General features: G+C 37.7%; 1 protein-coding gene across 2 annotated transcripts in view; it reads left to right on the forward strand.

The window, feature by feature from the left end:
* Nucleotides 1-19,850, forward strand: part of axin1 (axin 1) — a 34,612-nt gene extending 14,762 nt beyond the window's left edge. For both annotated transcript variants that reach the window (XM_046033603.1, XM_046033596.1), the window contains 9 exons: nucleotides 5,567-5,707; nucleotides 6,822-6,918; nucleotides 7,985-8,122; nucleotides 11,356-11,894; nucleotides 11,997-12,158; nucleotides 12,364-12,612; nucleotides 12,812-12,919; nucleotides 15,325-15,474; nucleotides 16,378-19,850. In XM_046033603.1, the coding sequence (XP_045889559.1) occupies nucleotides 5,567-5,707; nucleotides 6,822-6,918; nucleotides 7,985-8,122; nucleotides 11,356-11,894; nucleotides 11,997-12,158; nucleotides 12,364-12,612; nucleotides 12,812-12,919; nucleotides 15,325-15,474; nucleotides 16,378-16,504 (1,711 nt within the window). In that variant the 3' untranslated portion in view covers nucleotides 16,505-19,850. The remainder of the gene's footprint in view (nucleotides 1-5,566; nucleotides 5,708-6,821; nucleotides 6,919-7,984; nucleotides 8,123-11,355; nucleotides 11,895-11,996; nucleotides 12,159-12,363; nucleotides 12,613-12,811; nucleotides 12,920-15,324; nucleotides 15,475-16,377) is intronic.
* The last annotated feature ends 237 nt before the right edge of the window (nucleotides 19,851-20,087 follow it).

Here is a 20,087-nt window from a genome sequence, read left to right on the forward strand (position 1 = left end):
TATTATATTAAAACAAGCTCACTGCATTTTATAATGGATCTTTTCACAGCAGCAGACCAACATTTCTGAAATCACAGCAGAAATCTACCCAATCAACTAAAAATTAATCGGTTGTTGTGGCCCCCTCAAACTGTACCCCTGAGGCTCTGAGCAATCAGACTGTGGATGCTTTTTTACTCTACATACTTGTGATCCTCCAGCAAAATAACTTAAACAACGAAAGATCATATGCAAACCTAAGTACTGGATTATTACCACAACTTAATTTCTGTCATTGGGAAGTTCAACTTTTTAAACGTGTTATGTTAAGGTTAGGTTATATCTTCCACAGAGATTTAAAGGGTAAATTGGGTATATTTAAAACTGGGTCCTATTTTCACATTTCGGGGTCGAAATTACTCTTAGGTGCAATTCTCGCCCTAAAATCTCATGAGAAGCAAGTTGTTGCAGGAAGATACCAGTGGAAGCGTGAGTCATGAGATTTAACAGCAAGAATTGCCCCTTCGCTAAGCCACGCCGCTGGCCAATCACAGCGCAGTATAGGACTCTCTCTAACTGAGGTCCGACACTTTCATGGCTGTGTTCCATTGACTTTAATGCAAAAGGCGTGGTTTTCTAGCATTTTTTATTTTTTTTTTGCTTTATTTTTCCAAGATATGGTGAAACACTTCTGAGGCACTTGTAATAGTTACATTTGCCACCCAGAGTGGTTCAAAGGAGAAGTACGATTTATTCTCTTTCCAGAACCAAAAATAAATCCAGAAAAATTTCAGCTGTGGATTGTTCCTAATGTAATGTTAGTTAGCTAATGCTAGCTTACTACTGTATGTAACTTTATATAAAGCTACTGCTTTTGGTTTTTAATGATTGTAATTTTGAATAGAGACCTACCCAGCTTTACAGTACACAGTGTTGTCCTTGATATCGTTGTCTTTTGTCTCAATGGTCAGGTGATGCGGTGGTTCACTTTTACTCTATATCTGTAGGCTTTAGCTTCTTTATTTTTTCACGTCAGTTTGAGTCACTTTGACAGCCAGAATACAACCTTCAAATGTATAATGCAGCCGCTAAAATGTCTGCTTCTTTCAGAGATCGTTTTTCCAAAAAATTTGATAATATTTCTCCGGGGAGTGCAGTAATAGAAAGTGGCAGCGGTGTGATAAAAGTCCGACAGGTCTGACTGTTGAAGCCATCTATTGCATGGATTCCTAAACCTTTTGTGTATATACTATTAATTTTGACCCTGAAATAAATGAAAATACCGAAATTACCCTTTAAGACATGTTAGGTGTCATCATTAAAACGTCGCAAGTAACAAAATGTACCATTATTGTTGCAAATTAAATCCCAACCAGGATTTATGGTCCTAATGTGATTGCAGCTATTGTTTAGTTTGCATTGCAGTTGGTCCTCAAAAGAATAATTTTACATCACATTGACTTAAATTTAAGTCACTGTGGTACTAAGGCTGCTCGATTATGGCACAAATCATAATCACGATTATTTTGGTCAATATTGAGATTATGATTATTTAACATGATTATTCATTAACTTTGGGAAAATTGTGCATGTCTTTAACAGTAGTTTTCTTTGAACTTTAAATATAATTCAACTTCAAAACAGATAAAAATAAATGTGCTTTAATAATAATCATAATAATATGATAAATATAAAGACTTGATGTGTGTGTGATGCGATGATTTGATCTTTGAGGCTGTAGCACCAGTGTTATGAGGAGGAATAGGAAGACATGTCAGCTGACAGATGGCCAATACCTTCCAGATAAGACCATCTATGTGACTAAACACTGGACACTGTGTATTACCATCAGAGGAGACAGAACAAATCCTGATAGTGGTTTGACCAGTTAAAATCAGACGTACCATAGACTGGGCAGCGACAGACTTTTGCTACCTTGTACTTTCTATGGTCTAGTCTCATGTCTCATTACATTTTCCGCTGTTGGCACTTGGCATGCAGCTTTTCTGGTTGATATCTGCAGGACACAAGATAAACCAAATGCTTGTTTGTGTTTGATTATTTTTTTTTTTATTATTTATTTATTTTTTTGAAAACACAACAAAAGGCAATTTTCCTTGAAGATCAATGTTGAAATCTCTTCTTGCTTCAGTTTTAATTAGTGAGTGAAACACAGTTTAGGGTTTATTTTCACATCATTATTTCAGCAATCAAGCATTTGGCTGGAATTACAGAAAGACACGCTTCATTTTTAAATAGCCTTTTAGCATTACCCGTTGGGTTTTTATGAAACTAAATTTTACATCAGTTGTGTCTGATCTCTTCAGAGACAGGCAACAAAAGACATTAAATAATCTTTCAGATCCGCTTTAAGAAAGCAAATGACTTGAAAGAGAATGACCTATACATTCATTAATGTTTGGTGAGATTTTTGAAATGTGAGCAGTTTAGTTCTTCTTCAAGTAAGTTGTGTACTTCAAAGGCAAGACTTCATCTCCTTTGTAATTTTAATGAAAGTTGTTGTTCCCTCTGAGCGATCTTTTGAGGGTCCTAACAGTCTGCATGCTGGAATAAAGTTGAGACAAACATGGAATAACAATATGGATGTGTTATTGCTCAGTGTTTCTCTTTCAAATCAACATTATTATATGTCATGTCTGAAATAAAGGTTCTATATTCAGTCTTTGGAGTTGAAGTAAAAATATTTTGAGTTTGAGTTTGAAGTACTTGAAAGGGAAATAGTACTTTCTAAATAAGATTGTTTTTGCCTTTTGTATGTATTTACAGTTAGGGCTGGGCAATATGGCCAAAAATACACATATAATACATATAAATACACGATAAATACATTTCATATCATTCGATATTGATAATTATCACGATATATGTAAAATGATTATTTCTTTAAAGGCTGATTTTTCCCTCCTGAGTGAAAATTGAAAAAATTATGTGGTTAAAATTTTATTTATGGTCAGAATATGACACTTGATGCCAAACAGTGGATCACTTAACAAATCTGAGGTAGAACATTCAAAACTACTGTGATAAAATCTTTTTCATATGAATAAAAATATGATTAGTAAATCTTTTCTCAGTCCCTTTTCCTCAACAAAATAAATATTTGAATAGAAAAGTGCTAATTCGTGATTCAAATTAATTAAACCAAATATTTACTGACGATATATGGAACATTTATTATATTGATGACAATTATATTGTGATAATTATCATTATTTTTTTATTGCCCAGCCCTATTTACAGTTGACATGAGAGGGAAACGGGAAGGATAGAAGGCAAAGACAAGTGAATGGCATGTGGAAGTTTTGCTTACACATGGAGCGCAACTAAGAAAACCACAGCCAGTATCTAAAACAATGCATGTATAAAACAAAAAACAGCCCTATCTTAAACACTTGATAGTCTTTTTATTAGGGCTTTCCGCGACAAAGAATTTACATAGTTGAATCAGAATTGTCAAGTCTTTGCTGTAGTCAACTGACAGTTGAATCAGTGTGTGTTTGTGTGGTTCATCAATGGTGATAAATGATCCGAATGTCCCGCAAGGTGCAGACAACTCGGCACAACACCTGTGAGGGGGGGCCCCGTCTCTCTGCCACTAGGCTACGCCATAGACTGTAAGGCTACACACACACACATAAATGCAACGCCTACACATGGGCACTGACCCCCCTTTTTTAAAGGTCATTTTGGATTTATTCACGCACTTAAAAAAACATTATTTTAGGATACATGTTTATTTACAGCATCATATGTGGAAATTTATATTGTTATAGACTGTATATTAATTTATTGGGAGAAAACTGGTAGTCCTATTTAAAATCAGGCGTTGAGCACCCGCATATCGCCTAAATGGCATGATCCTCACTTTGCTGTGAAGCTTCGACTGTAAGATTGACAGTCAAATCAGGCTCTGCCCATCGAAGCATCGAATGTTCGACTATGCAGGGTCAGCCCTACTTTTTATTATAAGTAAGTTAAGTGAAATCAACAGAGAGAAAAAGTGTTCAGGCTCAGGTGATGATGGGAAACCTGGTGTTTTATTGTGTCTTTTATTGCTGTGTTATTTTTTTTTAGCAGTTGGAATTAAAAAATGCAAGCACTAGGCTATATGTTTCCAATCGTGATATTATGCAAAATTTGCTCAAGGAATCATCTCATCTGTCTTTCAAATACCAGGTTGAATTAAATTAATGTTTGCTTCTTTCTCGTGTCTGCACTTTTTATTTGTCCCAACGCTTCACCAACCTGGTGCTAAAATTGTTCACTATTGAATGTGGACGCTACCAGTTGGTCACAAAGGTTTCATTCTGAACTCTGGATGCTTCTGCATTCCAAACAGGGAGGAAGCTCAGGATAAATGCTTCAGGGAATCCGAATTTGAATAAAAGGAGATGATGCCTAACATCTTTAATTCATGTGTACAAAGCCCTCTAAGAAACGTGTTCAGCAAAGTCAGTGGCTGAGAATAAATAATAGGTGTCAAATGAAGCTTCCCCATATATCTGTAGACACTGTTGAAGAAAAATATAATAATAAGACCTGCAGTTATACTCCACTGTTGAATACTTGGTATCGAATTTTGTGTTTACAGAGGTTATTGAAAAACTCTACAAAAACAATGTTGATAGCAAATGCCTGTATACTAACTCTGGCTGTAAGTTTGTTTGGATTATGCCAAACAGAAGGAGGAGGAGTTTCTGGAAGTGGCAGAATCAGACAGCTTGACAAATTGCAGGCTATGGAGTATTGGGTTGGGGAATAAGGTTGTGTGCACATTTGAAATAGTCAGCTGACCTGGCAACTATAGCCTGACCAAAACTGTGTTTTTGAGTCCGATATTGATATTTGGGAGTTTGAAAACATCCGATAATGGTATATTTGCCAACATGCATCACACACAATGTTTATGGATTCCTTTACTTTTTAAAATGTAACCAAGATACATACTGGGACATTGTTTTAAAATGATATAAAAAGCTAGTTTGGCATTTCTATACTAACATTTGTTGTTAGGCTATTTATCAACCAATACATACACTGATATGATAAATCTGCAATATGCTGATATTGAGAGATTAACCAGTCTATATCTACTGCCTACACACACTATGGTGACCAGAAGCTAAATGGCGTATTTCATTTTCATTACGTGTCGGTCAATATGCCTGTTTTCCACGTATAAATTAGTTTGTTGTTTTGCAGCCTAATTCTTAGCGTTACCCAAGAATATTGGTGGTTTGCAAGAATCATACATATTAATGTAGTGTTCATGGTTTTAAAGTGTGTAACAAAACCAAAATAGGAGAAGTAAATTACAAACAAATAAAATATAGTGTAGTGCCAAAGTGTTGTGGTCTTTGTGGTCTTTAGAGAATGTTAACTGTGAACAGATAAACCATTGGCTTCTGGATGCATTTCTTATTACAGTTTCTAACCATTCGCGATCAAACAACACTGTATGTTCTTATTTAAGAATTATACTACAGAGCTGTGTACGTCTTTGTCTCTTATGTCTATTTATGAACAACTTGTTCTCAGCATTTCCTGTATTTCTTAATTTTTCCAGACATGCACCAAGTCGGGAGCCCATCAACCCATACTATGTCAACAGTGGTTATGCTATGGCTCCTGCCACCAGCGCCAACGATAGTGAGCAGCAGAGTATGTCCAGTGATGCAGACACAGTTTCCCTTACCGACAGCAGTGTGTATGTATTGTCTCATCACACACACATATATAAACACGCACATTTCATACATAAAGGCCGTTCTACCAGGTCATAAAGGCAATGCCCGGCTGCATTTTTGGCTGGAACATGAGAGTTTTATCATCAAAATGAAAGACAGAACCCATTATTTATTTTTATGCCTATATATATATATATATATATATATATATATATATATATATATATATATATATATATATATATATATATATATTTTAGCATTGCTCAAAGACAGCACTAAGAGTTTAATTGGCTTCAAAATTACATTTCTTGCCCATTTTTACACATGCTCAAACTTAACAGGAGCAGCAACTAAAGTCCCATCTGCTCATTAGCCAAACCAATACATGCTGTTAGAATCAATCTCAAATGCTAATTAGGAATCCTAGAAACTCACTCTTAGAGATAAAACCATGTCTGAGTGTACAGAAATGAAAATACTAACCTACAGACCTCTTTGGCAAATGTGAGAACCGGCTTCAAATGTTTTCCAAAGTGTTTCTTTATAGTGACACAATTTAGGGTGAACAAAGCAGAACGCGTCTTCTTTCACAGGTAACTTTGTTTGGGTACATGCATGAGGCCAAAGGCAATGTCCTTTATCATCTGAGATCACTTGCACGCAGGAATTTTACTTCAATTGTGTGTGCAGGCATGTGCTGGTGAAAAGAAAAATTGAAAAGTAATGTTTCCTAGGTGCAGAGATGGCACTGGGGAAATATGCCAAAGAAACTTCAAAGCTTGCACAACTGGACAAAAATGTGTTTTGAAGCTGAATGGATTAGAGGCTGTTATCAGCTAATTGGTCCAGAGCTTCCAGCGCAGGAGAGTTTGAAACGCTGCATGACCAGTACCACATGGAATTACAGACTTGTGGATGTGTTAACATGTATCTGTAATCTGCCAGACCACTTGTGGTGCAGGAGAGACACAATAAGCCTGTGAGAATGCCTGTCCTGCCGTACTGATTAATCGAGACTTACAAGGTGTCCGTTTTAGGCAAAAATGCAGCAGAAAGCTTTCAACTTCAAAGCTGCCTGTGTTGTTTATTCATGAGGATGTTATATGAAAATGTCTTTGTTGTTAATTCCAGAGATGGGATTCCACCCTACAGATACCGCAAACAGCATCGCCGGGAGATGCACGAAAGCGCCAAAGCAAATGGGCTAGTGCCACTACCTCATATTCCAGTGAGTTATTCATGGCTTCTTTTCCTCTCACATTCTGCCTCTACACCTCTCTTTAACTGTCTGTCTCTGCCTTATTTTCTCTGCTCCACCATTGGAGACGTGCATATTTAAGCTCTGCTGTGTCGCAGGGCCTGTGATGGAGTATAAGAATAGCTGATAGTGAAAGAGAAGGCTGTCTAAATGCAGCTTGGTGCTTTCCTAAGCTGTGCGCGCTGAAGCCTAGCAGACATGAATCCTCCCCTGTGACAGCCGGATGCCTCCCTCTGCAGCTTACACTGTCTCTTGGTAGGAAAACCCCGGCCCTAATTAGGCCTCAGAGTAAAGAGTCAAATTAAAACACCACACAAATCCCCAAAACCTAACTCTTACGTTTCCATGCCCCAACAAATGAATCATGACTTCACTTCATGGGCAATAAAAAGATTGACAGGCATTGTAGGTCATTTTGTTTTAAATGTCACTTTGGTTTCCAACCTTTTCTTCTATTAACTGGTTCCAAAGCAGGAGTTAACAGCTTTGAATTGTTTCAAGTGCAGTGCAGTAACTTCTGCTGGCAGGAGAGGATATAAATGTCACTCAAATCCTTATTATGCAAGTTTATTTGTATAGCACAATTCAATTCACAAAGGCAATTCAAAATGCTTTACTCTTTTTTTTTTTTATGCATTAAAACATTAAGAAAAGAGATTGGTAATTGTTGTCATTTAAAGTTACAGTACATTTTATGATCCTGCTAGTTGGAAATGTAAAATAAAACAAAAAGGTTGAGGTTAGTATCATCAAATGTTAAGCATACATTCTCCATTGTGTGGGAAAATTAAAAGAACCTCACTATGTCAGTTTCAGTTCTATTCAGTGGTAAAATCTAGATTTATTATCCCTTTGGTTGTTGAACACTTGACACTGTCTACTTTAATATTTCCTGCTTATGTTTTTGTCCCTTCCTATGGTCACTGACAGGATGTCAGAAGTCTGGGTGGTAAAACTGCCCATTCGGTGTTAACAGTAATGCAGCAGTGACAACAATTTGCAGAGTGTGCTTACAGTTTGACATTTTGCCCCCCAGCGCACCAACCGGATTCCAAAGGATATACATGTGGAGCCGGAAAGGTTTGCTGCAGAGCTTATCAGCAGACTGGAGGGCGTACTAAGGGAGAGACAGGCTCAAGAGAAACTAGAGGAGCGACTGAAGAGAGTACGACTGGTATGTTCACTTTATTTTCTGAATGACTGGCTATTGTTCAAAGCACAAGCAGATCCACTGTTTTGTTAATGTGGTTTAACACGTGAAGAATAAGTTGCATCTTTCACACAGGAGAGCACTGTCCATAGACTAAATTGACCTCTAACATAATACAATGGAGGCAGTGCAGGGAAGGAAAAGCAACATGCATGCTTTGACTCAGCGTTTCTCAGTGATTCTGAGCTGCTTTTACTCAAGTTACTAAAGGCACTGTAAGAATCAGATTGTTACTACCACCATGTCAGCTTTCTGGTGACACCAACTGTGTAATATTAGTGGCCAGAGGGAAAAGAAAAGTAGAGGCAGTTTAGGGCAATTATCTTCATTGTCCGTTTAATCTGCAAATTATTTTCTCAATTTAAAGATTATCAGTCATTTTAATTTCCCATAGCTCATGGTAACATTTTCAGTTTCCTTATTTTAAGTGACAGTCAGTAAAAAAAACCCTACAGATATACAGACAAATAATTTAACAAACTGGAATGAGAGAAAGATTGTGGAAGAAATGACTGAAACGATGAAGGAATTATATAACTAGTTGCAGAATTAAGTTTCTGTCAAACAACTAATCACTAACTTTAATAATAAACTTAGCTCTAGAGCAGTTTGTATTATATTGGAAACATTTATATTTAAACCGGATCTTTTGCATTGTCAGACTTTTAAAAGGCACAATATGAGAAAAGCTCATGTTCTGGTTATGAGGATCTCATTTTAAATGCTCTTTTCTTCAAATGACTCTTTTCTCACCTGAATAATTTTCATTCAGTTTAATAAAAGAATGATTCAGTAAATGATGATCATAGATAGTGTATTCAAAAGCCGGCTGTATATCGAGCGGTATCAGTAATACAACCTTTTCTGAGCCAGAAAGTAAGATGTGTGTCTGGCCGTCAGGCTTAAAGTTTTCAGTAATAAAGGAGATTTAAACCCGCCCAGCCTTAATGAAATTAATGAGGCTAGCCATTTGAATGGAGAATAAAAAAACATTATGAATCATTTGGGGGAAACCAGCCTTGGCCTGTCAGTAATCTGGCCTTGCTGATGAATCAGATGGAGCACCTGCACGCTCGGCCACTTGTAAGCCTGGAACAGTGTGCCGCCTGTTTGATGTCACTTGAACGGTGATAAAATGGTTGCTCTCTCAGTACACAGAGCCAAGTATTAAGTCTCAAGGCAGACAATTTATGTGGTTTGGCCCTGAAAGGAGAGAAGCTGCCATCACACAGCTGAAGGTTTGCTTTATTAAACCTGGAGGCAATGAAATGACTGCCTTCATCGAGTGATTCTCTGAGCATCTAGAAAAGGTTTTACCTTTTTAACCATAATATTAGAATTAAAAATTATATGGTTTTATTTCATGAAGAATTTCTGTAGCATAAAATCATATTCCAAACTCCACCATCTGGTTAAAAATTTATATTATCATTTTATTGCTGAGAGGAAAAGGTCCACATGATTTCACGGGGATGTGAGTAACTTATGTGAGTAAATTATTGCCACAGCTCTATCACACAGTCTGCTAAGAATTACTTAATGTAATTTTTTGGAACAATGGACCTTGTGGCCCAGCTATTCACTGGGAAATGTACGTAAACAAGAGCAGCAGCAGCATGCTGTTCACAAAAGTAAATGAATGACTCATGTGAGCAGGATGGCCATTGCTGGCCTGAATTGGATTTGTATTTCGTGTGAACAAGAAAACAGAACATGCAACCATGTACGTATGCTACTCCTTGCCAGGAGAGACACAACGTTGTATAAATGAGCTGCTGGAGACTGTTATCGGTAAATCCCCATCCACCACCTAAGCTATCCTGTAGAATGTCAAAAAACTGTTGTCTGCCAAGGATTTTCATTTTCAGTTTCATGGAAGGTGCTGGAAAAGGTGTTCAGATGAAGATGTCATGATTCCATGACTAACTTCCACTGGGCTCAGCTAACACAAATATCTGTATCTGGTGCAGAGATACGAAGACACATCAATTATTAAAAACAAAACATATTTTGCCTGCATTCGGCATCTTTTACAATATTGCTGAATTGAGGAAAGCAATGGGCACAAGAAAGTTACATTCATGTAGGAGCAGGATGAGAAACTCTTTGATGTTTTCTTTGATACAGTTATAGCAAATGGGTGGTGAGCACATTGCAATACCTAACTCAGTTGGTTTGGCATGTTCGCAAGTAAAGATTTTTTAAATTATTAACATAACTGACATAACTAAAAAGTTGGGGCATGGGCTGGCTAAAAGATAAAAGTGAAACCCCCACCCACTGTTTTCTTTCCACTGTATCTCTTTTCACTCACCCCTTACCATCTCTCTCTGCCAAAGTGTTTCTAACTTCATAGAGGAAGATTAAAGCCAAGCCAGATGGTGCTCACTGCTCCAGCTGCATTAAAAACATTTTCTGATGGTGTTATATGACACTTTCTTTTAAATTCATATCTAAATATTTAATCATACAACAAACTATGTGTCAAATGTGCATCTCCAGTAAGAAAATATTGGGTTCAGAATTTCAATTTCATTTTGTAGTAACGGTGGTATGAGGTCCTTGTGCCATAAGGATTACAACTTGACCATAAGCAGTTTTACATGACTGAATCTTTCCACCCACTGCTGTGTTTTATTTCATTACTGCACATCCTCCACTCCCTAAAGTGCTGGCTTATCAAAAGCTATTATGAATGGCTGCAGCACCCCACCCCATGAGTCCCGCTGGAGCAGATTCTGTCAGTGGGATTCTGTCCCAGTTACTCAGAGTTTCATTACATGAAACAACACAAATGTGCCGTGTGCATGCATAGTACCCCCAAATCTGACGGATACTGTTGTATTCTTGGTTTGTCTCCAAACCTCTGCAGTAGAACTGAGAAGAATATTAGCATATGGTGAAACTCTGCCACCTGCAGGTTGAATTAAGTCCATCGTGTGTGTGTGTGTGTGTGTGTGTGTGTGTGTATATACACACACACACATTTTATTCTTTTATCAATTTGTTTCCTAACACATTTAACAAAACCTTCATAAAAAAGTGTCATATATATATATATTTATTGTGTGTGTGTGTGTGGCTTTTGTCAAACTAGTTTTATCCTTTTAACATGCATTATTTTTTTTTCCATATTTTTTATTCTAGTTTTTCCACCCAATGATCTTTTGTTTTGTCTGTGTATTTTTGTTCTAAAGGAAGAGGAAGGTGATGAAGTCCTGCTCACAGCCACAGCATTATCATGTCACAGGTTCCCCCCTGGTGCTTATACGCAGAATTACAACTCTCGCTATGCTGATACCACCTACAGTGGTCCTTTAATTAGAGATGCTCATGAGGAGAACCCTGAGAGCATCCTGGACGACCACGTCCGGCGGGTTATGAAGACTCCCGGCTGCCAGTCTCCAGGTACAGGCCGTCACTCTCCCAAGTCACGCTCCCCAGAGGGTTTCCCAGGGGGCAAAGGGATGGGACTTGGAATGGCTCCGTCCTCAGGCCAGGGTAAACATCCATCCAGACACGGCCTCAAGGGAGACACCAGCCACTTGTACCACCACAAACACCTGCACCACGTCCATCACACAAGTATTGGAAAGCCCAAAGAGCAGGTGGAGGCTGAGGCAGCTATGCGTGTACATGGCAGCTTTCCCTGGGGCATGGAGACGAGTCATTATGGATCAAAGTCTCGCAGCTATGCAGAAGGCATGGGATCCAACCCTATGGAGCATACATATAGGTACGCACCAAATTTAACCTTTAGTTTCCTTTTTGTCATTAATGCATCCAAAATGCCTTTTGCGTTTCTACTTACAAGTTGTTTTCTTCCATTACACATCAGCAAGGGTGGCACACAGTGTAAAAAGGCGTTCAAGAAAGGTGAGGAATTGCGGCCTTATGACATGCCAGGGCCTGCAGAGGAGATGGAGAAAAACCAGAAGATCCTTTTGTGGCTTATGGAAGGACAGAAAGAAATGGTTCAACAGAAGAGGAGCCCATACGGGTCAGTGATGACAGTTAACGTTATACAAGTGCAAGCATTTTTAAAAGCAAATAAAACAGTGCTACCAACACCTGCATGAGAGACTAATCTTGTACTGTTAGAGTAAGCACTGATTTAACCATGGTAGAAGCGGGGAAAATCCACTTTTTTAAATTATCTTGCCTGGGTTAAGTTGTTGATATTAATTCATGAATTTATGTTGAAGGAGTACAGCTGGGTCGAAGAGGACCACAGGCCATGAAGGATCCCGTCTCAGCTCGGCGGAGCGATCAGGGTCGGTGCACCCTTGCCTTAGCACCCAACTGCGGAATAACGTGCAGCCATCTCACCCGTTCATCCAGGATCCCACTATGCCCCCCAACCCAGCTCCCAGCCCCCTTATCCAGCTGGAGGAGGTGTGCCGGCGGCTTGAGGAGGAGAAGATCAAGTCTGGAACTTTACAACCCAAGCAGAGGTAAGTGGATGGACATGGTTATCTGTCCAGATAATAAGTGCAGTTTTTCAACAGAATCTATTTAACTTGATCCAAAAGGGGAAGAAGCCGGATTAAATCTTTGCTGTAGTCAAAATGAACAGTTACTCTTTTGTTCTCTAGCCTGTGTGCTCCTTAGGGCTAGTTTATGTCTAACTACTGGGGTTGTTCGGTCCCTCAGGTATGTGATGGAGGTTATCCAGAGGGGTCGCACTGCAGTCAGGCCTGCACTGATCCCTCCGCTCAGCGTGGTGCCTGCCGTTTCTGACAGTGAGCTCTCCAAGTCTGAGTATGTCTATTGTGTACTACCATTACCTTTTCCTACTGTCTCCAAATTTCCCGTAGGTCATGGCAACCCACTTCATTTTCCATTCCCATTACTGTTAGTTTAGTTACCCAGGACTGTGTTTTTTTTGTTGAGCTACTAAGAGACATTTAAGTCAGTAATGAGCAATTTCTTCTTCTCAGTGTGCTGTATTTGCAGTGCCATTATGTAGTGTCCCACACTCTATCCTTGAGTTTGTTTGAATGAGGTATGTTGTCTAGTTCTTCCTGTATTCCTTAATGTGGGCATAAGACTCCATAATATAGTAGCATCCATAATATACTCCTTATCAGCTTAAGACGAGAGCTAGTGCAGGGTATTGAGTGAGAAATAATGTATAACAAGGTGTCCAGAAAAAAGAAAATAATTGACCAAGGAGGCAAAGAATGACATGATGTCAAGCGGGTAGCATTTTACCCACCAAGCCCATGATTTTATAGATTGGGTCACTTTGGGTGCATAATCACACCTATATTATGGCCAATGATTAAAGGAAAGTTTTGTGACAAGTATTGTAAGTTCAAAGTAATTAACATTTTTGTTTAGAACAGTGGTTAAAATGTTGACCAGGGCGATTTTTGATTTTAAACGACAGCTGGCAGCCAGTGAGACTATTTTCAGTGTTCAGGGTATAAATGGTATTATTTCTCCACGCTGTCATAAACCACTAAGATCACACTTTAATGATAGAAAACATCAGAATCCTTGCTGGTTATTTCCCTCGAAGACCCGAAAGAGGATCACAAAGGAAGTAGACCTGTATGTTTTCTGTGTTCGTGCAGAAGCACTAGAATTGAAGAGAGGGTCAGCTTTTTGATGTTCAGTCAGAAACATGTTTCTGTTTGATGTTTGACTGCCTTCTCTCAGATGGGTACTTAATGCAGGGGAATGGGGGTAACTGTGTAAGAGGCAGATGAAAGGCAGATTATGGGGCACAGCCAGTGGGTGAAGCCACTGGTCAGACCCGTGAGGACTTGGTTTCAGGACTTGGTGTGTGCCTGGATCTCGACTGACTGACGCTTTCAGTACCTAAAATGTCCACACTTGTAAATGTCTGAAAGATAGCTTGGAGATTGGCATTTGGAAAAATGAAGGATGTTTGTTTTAAAAGAACACTGTGGTGTTTTGAGTTGCATTAGTCTTTTAATTGTTGGTCTTACTGCTGGATACAATTGAGAGAAATACATTTGTATCCGAAACTTGTAGTAACTTGATCACTGTCAGACTAGCCTGTTATCACTGTAAATTCAGTTACTTGCCAGTCACAAAAACAGATGCAGTTATGTGGTTCTTCAAGTTGGTACAAAAGATGTTAGGCTAAAAACATTTGAGATCACTAAGGATAACATTATCTCATTGTAAATCATGGCACACCCAGAGGCTGCTGGTAAGATCATCATTTCAGGGCCTCTCCCACTCAGAGGAAGTCATGACTGGTAGAGTACACCCATTTACTTAAACTGCTGGCTAGCTGACTGATAATTACCCATCTTGAGAATGCCCATTTTCAAACATCTTAATAATAGTTATAAATAAAATTAACCCAAAATATCTAAAAATTTAATATTTTCCTGTTCACCTCTGTGTTAATCAGCCCTGCAGATATTTATGGGTTTATTCGCTTAAGTTTTGGGGCTGTGCCGCGCATTCAGCGCTCTGCAATCAAATATGATTTAAATTGGCCTAGTAAAAAACAAATTCGACAATCAGTCTGTGGCGGTCAGCGTTGATATTGTGGCAGGAACGCGTGGGAAACTCTGGTCTAGTAATGATTTGTTTGTTTGTTTGTTTTCTAGCTCCACTTCAGTTCACTTGTGTACTTGTTGATGTCCTGTTTAAACAGTGCATTTTTCTTGTTTACTGTTTATTTTGTTTTCTACCTATATAAGCTATCCTTAAATAAGCCTCAGTGTTGTTTCCTTCAGAACTGATTATTGAAAGATGCTGCTTTTTATTCACTGGTCTGTTCTAATCAAAAACTCAGAAATGTCTAAGCTGTTAAGAAACACATCCTCCACATCCCTGTCTCTTTTCACGCACTCCCTGTAATTGCACATATTGATTAAAAAGTTCAACCTTGAAGATGCAAAATATGAAATGACCTCAGCCTTCAGCTGATCCCATTCATTTCATGTATTTGGCTCAGTTATTTAATTTTTCCATCTTGATTTATTTTCTTGTAAATACCTATGAAATTTGAAAGTTGACATTCTTTTCATTGTTTCCACAGTGATACAGTTACTTATGAATATAAGCATGTTTGTAATTGTCATTCCCCTTAGCTTTAGCAAACTGTACTCTATATGGAAATGTTAATAAAGGGAATGTTTTACATTTTCTAATTCATTTCCTCTCTCTTGCATTTGCAGACATAAAGCTACTAAAAAGCAGCCATGTGAAAACATAACTGTGGCGTATTACTTCTGTGAGGAGCTAATACCGTACAGGACGTCTGTCAAAGGGAGGGTCGTCACACTTGGCCAGTTCAAAGAACTGCTAACAAAGAAAGGAAATTACAGGTGACATTTATGGTGCTATTTGATTTTTATGGACACATATTTGAAGAGATGAAACACAGCTAGAATGTATGTTTTAATTATCAGTAACCAGGATTGCATCAAACCCGCAGTGCTGAACTTTCGTTTTCCCTTCTGGCAGTGAGTCTAATTACACAAACACTGTCGATATGTGATCATGACATGTGCCTACACGAGAGCTCGCCCCGGGCTTTTGTTCAGAATTAGTTAAAATGCAGAGAAATGCACAGTTCCAACTTAACAATACATTATTTAGAAAATGTAATCGCTACTTTGCCTACTCCAAATATTTTGCAAATACCAACCTGTCTAAGAGCAGCTGAAACATAGCATAATTTATAGTCCTTAAGATGTTGTTACAGCTCTAGTTGTCTGGGGTATGAATGGCAACGGATATTACAGTAGTTCATCCATGCCAAATAAATAAAATTGTCAGGTAGAAGTGGGGTTTTCTTAAAACCTTAAAATAACTTCCCAAATCACGCTCACATGTGGGTGGGTCCATGCTTCAGGCTGTGTCTGTTAACACTGGCCTAATGGAGGGGTGTTATGATTGAAGGTGGGATTTTTATTCAAGTGAATAACACATTTGTGGATTATCTTTGAGTAGATGCAATTGAATTTTAGAAACTCTGAAAGGCCACAGTTCCTGCATCAGAGATGCATTTTTGACAAATTATAGAGGTATGATGATTTATAGCATGAATTACTGATTAAACTTTATATTTGTCTGATGAATATTTTAACTTCATCGCCTCAAACTAGTTTCTGATGTTGTTTCATTAAGATAACCCAAGAGTTGTCTGCCAGGGAAAATGTAAGTAAAGGTCACAGCATTTCACCTGGAGAAGTTAACTTTGTTCCTTCGCCTTGTTATTTTTTTAGGTATTATTTCAAGAAGGTAAGCGATGAGTTTGACTGTGGGGTGGTGTTTGAAGAGGTACGTGAAGATGATGCTATCTTGCCCATCTTTGAAGAGAAGATTATCGGGAAAGTGGAAAAAATTGATTGAAATGTGCATGTTGAAGACAAAGGAGTCTATAAAGCCAGCGTATGATGGACTAAGGAGCGACTGGATGGCGAAGAGGAAGTGTTTTAGGATTGCGCCCGGACGAGTGGAGAAGAAAGTCATACAGTAGAAGTGGATGTAGAGGTTAAGAGCGAAGCAGTGGTCACAGCGGATGACTTGTGACTTTAGAGGCTCAGTAACACCACTGCAGTGACATTGGACTAGAAGAAAAAAAAGACCTCATTCACTTCTTTGGAGTGTATTGTAGCATTGTAAAGTTTCCTAGATAAATGAAGAGCAAAAGTGCTACTAAAGCTACATATTTTTGATATGATGTATCAGAGGGTGTCCTTTCTAAAGTAACCACACTTGTAATTTTATATCTATTGGTACCAGATGTGTACATTTTGTGTTAAAAGATAACAAAATTTTATATCTATTTAAGTATTTAAAATGCTCATTTTCAATCCTATTGAAGCAGGAGTGTCGCCCCTGTTGAAGACGATCAAAATCCCTTATAGGGCTGATTTTTATTTGTTTTCTCATTCATGGTAAGAGCCTTCTGGATCCTAATGTTTGTGTTCATCTTAGTGCTTTTAATACTTTATTTACCAGTACTTTATTTTGTTGCATTCAGTCAGGCTGCACTTTCATTGTATAGTATACCACTTACTATGTCTCAACGTAGGCTGCAACATAAATTTCTGCAGCACCAGACTTGTGACCAGAAAAATCTAAACCCTTGAACAGTATGTACAGTGTGAACTGTAATCCAAGACAACCCAGTGTCTTAAAATAGTACTTTTAAGAAGAGCTTCGTCATTTATGGTGATTTGAGCCTTAAATTTTGTGTAATGGATTCGAAATAAACCGAATAAGAAAGACTAATGCAATCCAATACATCATCACAAACTCAGCCGTAAGAAATGACCATAGGCGATTACCATGGAGTGAGTTCCTCTCTGACACAGTAGCAAGATAAATTGAACATCATTAAATTAACAAAGTTGTTCTTGGCAATTTTATTGGGTTGCATTAAGAATTGAATTGAATTCATTTCAGGATAACCCCTTGAGATGTATCATGTCATTTTCGAGTTGGTCCTGCACAAAAGTTAACCACACAGTACATATACATAAACATAAACACAATACACAGACATATATACAAAAGAATAACTCGCTCATCTGCCCTTTTACCCCCTATTACTACATGCTATTACTATATTGTATAGGTTGTTTTATTTTCCTGGTCATTTGGTGAATGCTGCATGTAAATGCAACCAACAGCTATTTAATGTACAGTATTGTACTGCATTGTTTAATCCACAACCCATTTAAGTTTTAAGAAAATTGCCTTGGAATAACACAGTAGAAGCAGTGAAACTGTAAAAGAAATAATTATATGGTTGGAATTACAAGGTGAATATCTATGCAAGTTGGTTTATAATAGTGTTGCCCTAATCCAAAAACTATACCTGGCATTTATGAACTCAAAAAAAAAAACATTCATAATACACATACGGAAAGTCAGGTTATTAAAAACCTGTTTAAGTAAATGTTTTTAATTTAGGTGTGATTTAATCCTGATTGTGAATGAGTAATTTTACCTTATTTAAACTAGTGCCAATTATTTGCAGTTAATCACTGAATGACACGGGTTGGGGTTCGTATTCATTCCCAGTTTAAAGTCAAGTACTGCCTTCAGCATTTAGAGGTTAGTGTTAATGAAACAGAAGAGCAGCTTCCCCACTTGTAGACTTGCACACTTGTTCATGCTTGCAGTGCAGAGTGTCCCTTCAACCTGGTCATTTAAGGGCATATCAAAGCATTTGAATGAAAAGGCTGGTGAATGTCATCAGACTATCATCGATTGATCTTTTGCAATGATGACAAAGGCATATTTAAGCCTAGTTTAAGTGCTCTACCATTTAACAGTGTAGTAGAGAGTTGAACATATTCAGATTTCCCTGAAGTTCTGTTATCACAGATTTTCTCAACAGGAGTTGACAGACACTGAAATATTGCAATTATGTTTATCAAGTTTTTATGTATTTTTGTTTTTTTTGGTTAATCTCTATGATCCCCAAGATTTACCATCTTAAACTTTTAATCTCTTATCTGTAGACCACTACATCTTGTGCCTAGCAGGAATTGATTGTTTAGTGCAAATGATCTACTCTTGATAGATCACGTTACACCAAAGAGGAAAGTCGATGGTAGTTATTGTAGGCACAATTACCCTTTCACATTGATATTCCTCTTGCACTTATTATATGATATTCTTGTTATGTTTTTTATGTTTAAACATTGAAGCTCCACAACGTGTTTTGCAATTGACAAGGTGTATATGACGATGATATGCAGTTTTCTGATACATCTGGACATCAGCTTTTAAAAGTTGAACACCAGACATTCGATTGGGACACTTCATTTAGATGTTGTTGTTATTGCAACAATGAAAAAATGTCTCTGCCAATTTATGTTTCCCGTTCCATCTATTTGGCAATGTAAATGACTCTTTTGCACTGGAATACAACAAACTGACATGAAACAAAAAATCATGGCACATAGTCAGCAGGGGAGGCTACATGACATTAAGGCCACCACGTTTTCTATCAGTACCTCTTCATTCGTAGTCCATAATGAGGAATGTGTTATCATAAAAGCCTTTTTTTATATGGAATAAAAGAAAGAAAAGTGGACCTTGAAACTAGAGTGCTGTATTGTATGTATTGTTGCATAGAAACCCAGTGTAAGGAATATGTAATTTTTTTGCATTTTTTTTGATGCTGCCTTATTTTTAGATTAATTTAAATCAGTTTAACTTAAATATATTTACTGCATTTGCTTCCAGAGGTCTTTTATCTGTTAAATTGCACTGCATTTACCTCCAGTGGTTCTTTGCCTGTTAAATTATACATTTTTGAGTACATCAAGTTAAGAACTATGTGTCATCTTGATTTTCATTGTTTATTTCCTATTAGAAATATAGAGTATCATATCTGTTATGATTTTTACTGTGAAAGCCCCAAAAGTAAACTTCCCTTATTTAAGATCAATGTAATGTATATAATAAATATCAGTGCCTTTTATTACTATGCTAATGATGTCTGCAGTGTGACTTTCAGACAGATGTGGGGACATAAATACCAGGGACTAGCTTTATTTTTCAGTTTTTTTTAGTTTCTTGTTTCATTTTTGTCACTATTCCACCTTTTCTATGTAAATATGTACAACGTAAATTGTCAGCAGCCATGTCAGCACATTCAGTACCCTGGACCTGTTCGCTAACTAGCATGGTTACCATTTAAAGGTACCTGGACAATAAATACATGCAATAAACCAGAGCTTGAGTTTTGAGTGTACTTGGCCCACCCTTCATCGTCATATGCTGCAGGCAAACACAGGTTAAAAGGCCTGCACTGGTAGTTCTGTTGTGCATTGCCAGTAGACCCAAGAGCTTTTAAAATGTGGCAGATTACTTTATTTGTGTAGGTGATCATTTAAAGGGTGCCTTGACATACTGAAACAACAGAATAATATATACATAAAGCATTTGTTTTTGTAGTTGAGCAGAACTGCAT

This window comes from Micropterus dolomieu, linkage group LG02, assembly GCF_021292245.1.
Source record: "Micropterus dolomieu isolate WLL.071019.BEF.003 ecotype Adirondacks linkage group LG02, ASM2129224v1, whole genome shotgun sequence".
NCBI classification, from domain to species: Eukaryota; Metazoa; Chordata; class Actinopteri; order Centrarchiformes; family Centrarchidae; genus Micropterus; species Micropterus dolomieu.